General features: G+C 29.1%; 1 protein-coding gene across 7 annotated transcripts in view; it reads right to left on the reverse strand.

Annotated features, from left to right (window-relative positions):
- Positions 1-10,710, reverse strand: part of step (cytohesin steppke) — a 60,196-nt gene extending 49,486 nt beyond the window's left edge. The window contains exons 1-2 of one of the 7 annotated variants that reach the window (XM_076419713.1): positions 10,287-10,710; positions 9,903-9,976 (exon numbers count right to left, since the gene is read on the reverse strand). Coding sequence is in view for 3 of the 7 variants with exons in the window: in XM_076419710.1 (XP_076275825.1) it covers positions 9,903-9,976; positions 10,041-10,122 (156 nt within the window). In the remaining 4 variants the exon portion in view is untranslated. Of the gene's footprint in view, positions 1-8,770; positions 9,080-9,902; positions 9,977-10,040 lie in introns of those variants that run through there. The other 6 variants (XM_076419712.1, XM_076419710.1, XM_076419707.1 and 3 more) reach the window with 6 other exon arrangements.
- Between the last annotated feature and the right edge of the window lie 96 nt (positions 10,711-10,806).

Consider the following 10,806-nt stretch of genomic DNA (forward strand, 5'->3'; position numbering starts at 1 on the left):
GGAAAAAATGAATTTAGTGCCTGCATGTATTTTGATCAGCAATGTTTGTTGGTGAAAATGCGAAACAGAGATGACGAACAAATATAGATATTTTTTTTTCAAAAATATATCGATAATTCTAAAATGGAAGTATTAAACTTTGAGTCTGCAAATTAAAATATCAATATTAATTAGCTTAATTTTCGAAGGAAAATATCGAACTTTTGTTTTAAGATTTCTTCTCCCCGGTCATCAAGTAAATCTTGAGTGGAAAAGTAGGGTTGGAGTTTAGAGATATCGATAATATTGAAAATAAGTATAGACATTTGTTATTCCCCGATATATCTATATTTAAAAAATCGATATATCGATATTTATCTGCATTTAAACAACTATTAGACGGTTTTGACTCTTCATTACATAAATTAACCGTTTTTTATTTAGTATTATTGAGTTATCCGCATTTATTATTTTTGTTATTTGATTTGAAGAAATATCCCGACGAACCCCATCAAACACCTGTAGAAAATAATGGTGATATCACTGCATCATATCTAAATTGTCAGTTTTGGTTTCAACAATTATAAAGTAATAATTTTAGTGTCTGCGACAAATAACGGTCTGGGGGATCAAAAACTTTCAGGCAGCTTAGCAGATGATATTCTAGACTATTTCCAGACCCAGAAGTTTACCTGAGATAGGAAAGATCCAAAAGGAGGAAACATATCGTACGAATTGACTAACAAATTACCATAAGAGCTTCCTATGACATATTGTGATTGGCGGTGAAGATGGATCTACTATGATAATCTCAAGCGCAAGAAGTCATGGTTAGTCCAGAAGAGCCAAAGGGGGCCCACATCGACACAGAATATTCATGGCCATAAATTTTTGCTGTGCATATGGTACGATCAGCAAGGTTGAGCGTGTTACAAGCTGCTTGAACTTCTGAACCGAACAGTTACCGCATATACCTATGCATGTCAATTGAACAAACTGAATAATGTATTGTTGGAAAAAAGATCAGCAGTGGTGTAACAGACGCAAAGTCGTTACATGGCGTGACAATATTCCAACAAACGTTGCAAATGTTATGAAGAAGTTACTGTTGTCGTTCAAATGGAAACTTTTGCCGCAGCTAGCGTACACATCACACATAGAGCCTTCCGATTACTATTTGCTCAGATCGATGTAGTTAGTACAGCTTGGCTGGAACATGGCTTCGAAATGTTAAAGGATGGAAAATGGATCACTGAAACCAACATAGTTTTTTCGATATGGTATCGTCATGTTGCCAGAATTATGGGAAAAGGTTGTACCAAATGATGAAAAATATTGATTAATAAATATTCTACCAGTTTGTCCCAATAAATGTCTTTTTTAAAGTGAAAAAAATATGACCAGAGTACATGCCAGTACCCAATGCATAATATATAAATAATTATTTCATGAAATATACAGTAAAAATTAAAACAGAGAATTCTAAATCTATTAATTAAGGGTGGATTCTTTAATTGGAATATAAATATTTGGCAGAACATTTGTCCACAATACTTCATCATTTACACTGATTTTTTTATATATATATATTATATACTAATAAGATCTAGTCTAGTCTATTGTAGTTTGCTAACATTGTAAAAAAAGTATGTAAACCCCGACCCTAAAACGTCCGAGAAGCTTTTGGGTCCTTAATTAATAATAAATAAATAATACCTCATCATTATATGTGCGAATTTGACACAACATAATATAACATAATATACATTCTAAGTAGACATGATGATAATTTGTCATGATATCTTTATCAAATATTTTACAATGATTTAATAATCGTATATGGGAAAACTTGAACTTATTTACTGAACACACTGTATTAATATTACGTTTGAAAAATCAAAATTGTTCCTAAAAAAAATTATTCCACAGTAAACTATACATTATCCTTTTTTTCATTTTAAAGAATCTAATAATAAATTTTAATACTCCGTGTTGTCCCTTGTCCCTTGAGCGGAAACTTGCTTTAAAACGTATTCGATATATCTCCCAATAAATTATAAATAAAAACTACATATATTTTAGAAATTTTCTTTTTATAATATAGAAGGCCATTTATAAAAAAAACCATATCCGGGTGATAGTTTGATAAACGAAACATGTGTTGAATTGATCTTGTTCCAAAACGGATATGTATTGCGATAATAAAAAAGATGTTATTCTGCTTTGTAATTCTTTTACAATAATTATCCTCTTATGATGTTAAACCCGTTAATGAAATATAAGTATATATATATATATATATATATATATATATATATATATATATATATATATATATATATATATGCCATTGCTATATTTCATTAAGGTGTTAAGGCTTCAAATAATACTTCAAAAAATAAAAATACAGAATATACTCTGAAAATTTCATAGTAAAATTCCAAACCATTTAAGAGTGAGTGACATAGTATGGGGTGGTATTATTAACTTTTATAGTGTGTTTTATTTATATAAAAATTTCTTCATATCCGAAGAACGGGTTAAATCCGCAGTAGTAGATCTTGTAAAAGATAATTTCACGGAAATCGGTATACAAATCGGCAGTTAAATAACTGTAATGAAAATGAAGAAAAGTAATCGTAATAGTTTATCGAGAGATGATTTACTCGATAAATGTTTAGGCGGTTTAGTCGGTAAAGCTTCAATTCAATAGTTTGGCGACTGGCTTCAAAATATTTGCATTCTGGTTTATAAATCATCAAGTCTCGGTATATTTGGCTGCGTGCTTATTTAATGAAGGAACTTCCACTATTTTAACCATTCTGAACGAGCTTAATATTACCGCTTAGCAGAAGCTCCAACTATGTCCAAGAAGTTGACAATCGATGCATAATCCGACGAAGAAAATCGACGAAGCTCTTTGAATAGTGAAGAAGCTCGAAAAGGAACCGCAGTAAGTCGAAAATGACATATATGAAACTGATGAAGGAGTGCAATTTGATACTGGGATAGCTGATTAATTACTCTTTCACCCGCGTTTTTCTCGAAAATTAGTTTTTCGAATTTATGTACATTCTATTTTTATTACTTCTATTTTTTATTATTTTTCTCAGCGAACTAGAAACTAAGAAAAATTTTCATTTTGCTATTTTTTATCGTATGTAAATGTAAAAAACGATAAAAAAATCGTATTGATTTTCACATTCCGAAAATAAATATTAACTTTCGCTTTTTTTATTAATGTTAGTTCACATAAAAAAAAATCTGAGAATTTTTTTTGTAAAAATTTGTTTTAGATGAAAATTGTGACCTCCGGAATAATACCTACCTGGATGAACGATGGCAGCTGATATTCTCACTGTGTGATTAAAAAAACTTTTGAAAATTTGTTTATAAAATTCTAAATACATGTACAACACGTTCTCAAAATATAAATGATATAGATATATTCTTAATTGGAGAAAAAAATCATAAAAATGCCTATTTCCACCCTTAACTAGGTAGGAAATGTATGGCTTTGTCCCAGTCTAACAAGTTAGTATGTTGAAAAATTAATAATTTGTATAGATGTTAAAATTAATCTTTTATAATTCCCCAAGAGTTGCGATCTACTTGCTTATTGGCTGGTGCACCAGATGCCCTGTGCACGAGCTAATAGTTCATCCACTTCGCCATTCTTTGCGTTAACAACCTCACGCATGGCCGCGCAGTTTATAACGTATTATATTTATATATTCCTGTTGAATGCCGAAGCTGGGACGTTGTATTATTCCTATCAGTTGAAATTGTTTGTTAAATACGTCAGAATAATCAAATAAAATAATGCGTGATTGATGGTCTGCGACGTTGCCAAATCGTTACGTTTACTGAATTTGTTTTCCAAATAATTTATAAAATCGTTACCAGATAATAAATCGCAGTATTCTGACAATTACTATGTAATTTGAAGGGTATAATGGTTTGGCATTTTAGAAATGAATTGACGATTATCCAATTTCTTCATTAATATAAGATTTCGTAAAACCAAGGCAAAAAGTAAGCCGTACTATAAAAACTGATATATATTTCAAAGGATTCAGAATCGATACCAGCATCGACATATTAGTCAATTTTATGTTTTTCACCCCAGACTTAAGCAATATCTAATTTAATAATTCACGACATCAGACGGGTTTCCTGGCGTATCCTTGGTATGGTATTAACTTATCAAATAATACACATTTTAAAAAAATTAGAAACTAGAGTAACTTAGAAACTCAATATTACATCATATACGCAAGATTAATATAGGAAACAATATTTTATGTGTGTGTGTGAAAAATATTGTTGAAGATAAAATTTAAAAAAAATTTACAAATCAAATATCAACTGAAAGTAACGGATATTGGATATAAAAATAGAAATATATTTGATTAAGATGATGTCAGTAACGTTATTAGTTAAATTTTTAAAATATGATTTATTTTGATAATTTAAAATACTTATTTACAATTTTCATATATATATATATATATATATATATATATATATATATATATATATATATATGCCATGAGATATATTACGGGGTACAATAAATTCGCGGAGCAACTTGTCAACAGAGAACGAAAAATTCAAATTTGATGTCATTTTAAGATGTTACTTTAATATCAACTCATTCATCGTTTTCATGCCATTTTATGCCTTGTATTTTTAACTTATTTAACTATTAAATTGAAAATTATTTATAGAAAATGTTAGGTAAATCTGTTGTTTTTGAAAGCGTCCACATAAAGATCATTGAAAAACTATATGAACATTAGAAATCGTTACAAAAATACTGAACATCGTTTATCGATTGACTGAAAGATATTTAAAAAAGCTCTATCATTTCATTAGATGCAGTAAGCAATTTCCGTAATAAGTGTGTATAGTAAGAGTAACATAAGTTTACCAATTCGGGTCAACTTTTGGACCCAAGCAGTAGATAATGATTCTTAACGTTATTTGATGCTTTGGACTCAGATCTTTATCCGTGTGTCAAGATTGGTTGTGATTTTCGAGTTCGCGCATGGTGGCAGCACTGCACACTTATAACGTTTGTCAGCTGATGCATTGCCACTTCTGATCGATGTTGTCGGTATAAATGCAAAAAAATAGCATAGTATAAATATGCTAATGTATCATCAGTGTCAAAGACAATTTTAGGTACGACAAAAGATTCATTGCAAATTTGTCTAGGACAAGTACAAAACATGTCTTAAGAACTTCATCTTCATCACCGGCGAGCAATGAAAATAATTTTGTTATGGATGAAAAGCATTTAATTTCGCAAACTGAACTTAATTTGAGCAGCAACATGGGCATCATTTCAAAGTGTTGTTCACAACTTTCCCGGTAATCACTAATCACTAGATTACAAGCACGGAATCGAAAACGTGTTACAATATTACCACAAGTTTGGACCTCGAATGACTTTCAACATACATTTTAGCATCGAGTAATTAACTGAGTAACAAAATATTTATATTTTTGGTCATGATCATTTGTCTTTTAGTTTATGTTAATTTATATTTTTTAAAGGAAAATGTATGTACTATCCATTATTTATTTTCATAAGCATATATGTGAAATGTTTGAAAATAAAATATCATTATAAAACAAATTCAGAATAGCCTCGGATTAATTATCATGAGAACTATTATAAACTCTTACTGTTGAAAATGACAACATCTAGCCCTTTGACATTCATGAATATTAATAAACATTCGTGTGTTCCTGCAGTAATGTGCGCTTGTATACAAAAACCCTATTACTTTTTGATATAATCACAAAGTCTTTAACCATACCCGTCCGGCAATTACTACCGTTTAAAACACGTAATCTCAAGTTAACGAACGACTAGGCTTTGTTTGAAACAATGCCGTGTTTCATGACATTAAATAAGTATTATGCGTGCATATAACAGACTTTAAGCAATATTCTATATGTACTTTATGATTCTCAATTTGCAAAAAAAAACAATGATAACTTATCAAGACTCCCAAATTATTTATCTAGAAGAAATAATAACTCATGCTGAGATTATTCTGACAATCCCATGATAGTATAAACGCTCAAGAAGATAAATAAATTATGACCAAAACGCATCTCTTTATGTGGCAACGTAGTAAAAGCAATAATGGTCGTTAAACTTACGAAAACCCAGAAGGTAACAATTATATTCAAACTGTTCAAACAAAGCTGTTGAAGAAAGACATACATAATGCATAGACTAGGGATATTCGACATTTTTTCTCTTTCTAGTGATCTTTCATTAAATTAAGTCCCAAAAAATCTTAGCTCCGTTGCAGAAATTGTGGCTGTTGCAAAGAAATATCGACATCCCTAGCCCAGACATGATTCATGTTTATTATGCGGGAGGAAAAAGAAAAGGCCTGGAAAAAAATATCCACATTTTCTCGATTTATTGGTTAGCGGCGAAATACTGGCACTCAATGGCAGACTGACGAAAGACGACTTAAGAATTAGTTCGGACATCTAGCTAATATTTCAAAGTTTTTGAATTAACTAATGCTTAATACAAATGTGGCCATCTTACAAACAAGACAAATGTCTAATACCTTTTTATTTCTTGATATATACGTAGTCAGAATGTAAAGAAAAAGGGTCACTTTTTATATATTTTTGGACTAGGAACCTTCGCGAACGTGTACAGACAGAACAATCCATACAAGTTTCATTACAATCGAATCAATGATTTAGGCACGCATAGGAGACGTAGAAATAAATATAAATTATTATATGTTAGAAGGGGTTTAAAAAAATAAACAAATAAAAAAGAATGCTAAAACAAGATAATACACACTTAAAAAAAAACCGAATACATAAATCTACATAACCTATAAAATTATAGGCTTTTTGTTCTCAAGATGTTGCTTAAAATAATGACCAGAAATAACTCCAATGAAAATAATTATACGGAAATAACTATTAATCAAAATTAAATCAACCATTTTTATCACTTATTTTGTGTTCCAAATCTAAATCTCACAACTTACTAGAAAACATTTATTCTAATAAATAATATGTTAATGGAAAAACTTCGATGTAGTAGTAATAGTATCAATTATCTTAAAAGCAAAAATAAATAAAATAACAACAAAACGAAGGCTTTCCTATGCGGGTTTTAATTTTTGCTATGATAAAATATTTTTGGCTATCTTTTATAAATTTTACAGAGCCAATACAAAGTATATTTTAGCATTTATATAGAAAAAAAAATATATATATATATATATATATATATATATATATATATAACTGCTTGCCAATTGATGCCGACTGAGGTAATGATAGGGAGATATTTATTTCTAAAACGGCAAGGTCGTATAGTGTACGGAGATAATTATGGAATATAGAGAAACTAGAAAATATAATAAAATACCTTAAATATAAATACCTACATAAATCAGTTAAATTCATAAAATGTTAGATATTTCTTAAAATACTATCCAAAACCTCATTTAAAATTTATTTGAACGGAAATCACTGATTACTAATAATATAACTAAAATAAATTAATTATATATAATAATAAAAAATTTAATTAGCATAGGTTAATAGTAAAATATAGTATATGTGTTGCAAAATACATAAAAGTTGATGTACTATTTTATTTTATAAAAAAAAAACATATCCGAAAAACACGTAATTTTGTTGAGGCTAATGGCAAATTGGTTTAGAAGGTTAAGGAAATAGAGAAATGATTATTTTAATTGGGAAAAAAACGCTCCTAGAAATCACTTCATGAAAATTCTCAAACAACAGGGAAAATATGAACAAAAAAATGTTTTATATTTGTATTTGCCCATTTTATAAAATTGAGGACTTTTCTATTTCTGGGTAAAAAATCAAACATAACTGTTTGCCAATTGATTGTTGCCTAATTGAATTAGTATGATTGTTCGAGATTTACTACATTACACGGTCGTCTCGGTATATATAAAGATGGTAAGCTTAATTATATAGTATTTAATATACAAATGTTAAGATACGAGATGTGTCAAAAATGGGGGAATTTTAAAATTTTGAGAACTATATTAGTCCGATTAAAACATAATTCATGGCCTTAGCATAACGATAATGCGCCTGTCCATACTTCATTGTTTACTGGTTATTTTTTTAGAAAGAATAACACTGTAATCATGTATTAACCTTTATATTTACTATACTTAGCCATGTGTTAATTTTTCTGTACCCTAAAATATCTCTGAACGTCCGTCATTTTACTTAAATCTGAATCGCACAAAAAACTCGATTCCCAGAAGGGTTTTGACAATTGGAATACGAGTTGGTATAAGTGCACAATATAGAATGGGGGTTACTTTAAAAACCGATACAAAACTATAGCAAAATTGATGCAAATACCTTTATCCTTTTACATTTCTTATTAATATTTATTTCAATTCAAATGTAACCTTATAATTAACTACAAAATATGTATTTAGAAAAAATCATGCAGCCACAGTGTGTTATTCGTTATAAGTAACAGCAAATAATATAACATGAAAATGTCGATAATTGATGGCGGAATCACTTTTATGTATTGCTGTACTTCAGGGTGATACAAAGGAACTTCCGGTATTTATTTGAAAGCGATCAATCTCTTGTGGCACCCTATTATATCTAGTATTCACACTTTTTCCTGTGTATATTTATCTAATATTAGGACCTAATCTTATCGGGGAACCTTGTGGTACATAAGAACTACCAAACCTCAAATGAAATGATTGAGAATAAAATTACTCACTTGACGATATTTAACTTTAAAACTTTCCGATGCTTAAATGTTGTAGCTGCACGTTAACGCCTAAAACTGAAAACACAATGCACGAGTCGCAGAAATGGACGTTTGCCAATATTTGTTGACTAAATAGGGACCAATTCAGTTACGGAGAGATTGTTCTTTGATCCAGTAGCGTTTCCTAACGAGATAATAGACTCGTATTCGTATACGAGTTTTTGAATGACGAAAATTGGCGCAGCCCGAAATACAGTCGTCAAACGACAAAGCAGCGTAAGAACGATACCGTTCGATCCGTCGTCGCGTTTTAACTGTGTTTTGAACGGCTGCGAGCTGCTGAAAAATTCTATCGGCTTCAATATCGATATATTTACATACATGGGTTATATATACACTCAAACCCAACAAGCGTTTATTAATTACTCCATATAGAATCGAACTATTTTTTTCTACATTAAACTGAAATGGCTAACTGCTCAAAATTACGAAACTGTAGTTGTTTAGATTCTTTATTATATTTAAATGAATATATAGCAATATATTGCTAAATTTGAATACTTATCAGATAGGCAATAAGTAGTTAAACCCAACATTAGGAAGTTAACAAATCAATATATAAGTTACTGAAAAATACAAAAACATATATGTAATAAAACAAAATCAAATAATTAAAATTTATATAGAAGATGAAGAAATTAACTCTTTAATTAACAGTGAACTGCCTCATTTAATAGTTATATTACTGTTTTAATCAATCTCTTTTGAAATCTGTAATATTGACCGTAAGCTCAGACTAATAGCTAAACCTGCTATTGTATATAATCAGATCATGTATACTAATAAAAAATTACAATATGCACACAAATTGAAAGTTTTTCATGAACTTGTTACTAAATTAAGTAGTATAGGCATTTTATGACTAAGTATAAATATAGCAAAGTATTTTAACAACTGATTGACAATCATTAATATCTACTGAATTTAAACACATGAATGTGTTACTACAATAAAACACCAACGAGTAACTTTTTTATTTATTCTTGGATATTAACAATATATTTTTTATTAATGACTGTTTTCAAACAATGTGAATCTTGGTAGTAACAGTTTATAGAAGATATTAAGGAAAGTCACTTACCTGAATTTGTAATAACAATTCTGTCTTTTTTCTTCTTATATCTATTAATATTTTCTGCTGTTCTTGCGTAAGATCTGTAAATGAAACACAATAATAAATGATACTTTTATAATTTCAAAAAACCTAAAAGCATGTGACCTTTAATGTAAGTGCATTTCTTTACGTAAAACCTACGTTTTAGCTTCAAAGACATGATTAAAAAATATACCATGGCACACATTACTCATTTAACATTATACTGTTAGTAGAAATCCTATTTTAGTCTGATTAGATAAAATAGATTGTTAATTACCATGTCAGTGTGGTTTTTATTTTAAATAGAAGGTATAATATAATAGTATTACTTTTTTATATGATACATTAATTTGAAAACTACGGAAATACCTTTAAGAAAAACTATAAAGCACCATACAAATCATTGCTTCAAACACTTGAACTAAAGATAACAAAAAAAAACAACCATGGCTAAATCACGCAGACAAAATATTTGTATGCGTGTTATGCAAAACTCACTAAGAAACGATTAAATTGTACAATTTTGATATGTAAAAATATTTATTTAACATTATTTACATTTTACAGCAGTTTTGACACTAGCCCAAAACATGAAAACATACCAGCTATGTTAAATGATTCCAAAGTATTTCCGTTAGAACCCATTGCTAAATTGTTTAACATCTCTTATAGCCAAAGTAGAATATAATATCGCGAGTCATTTTGTTCATAAGAAAATGTTTTAATTAAATTTACATTAGATGTTACAAATAACAGCCATGTTGACGTTTCAAACTGTCACCATTGTCATTCTGTCAAAAGATTTCGATTGAAATGTTCCGTAAAAAGTTTTCAATATATGAAAATATATTAAAGTTTTTCAGTTTATTTTTTAAATGAAATACCTTTT

This window comes from Rhynchophorus ferrugineus, unplaced genomic scaffold (genome assembly GCF_030347505.1).
Source record: "Rhynchophorus ferrugineus isolate W39M unplaced genomic scaffold, kcgeb_rfMv2 rfM1, whole genome shotgun sequence".
Lineage (NCBI taxonomy): Eukaryota > Metazoa > Arthropoda > Insecta > Coleoptera > Curculionidae > Rhynchophorus > Rhynchophorus ferrugineus.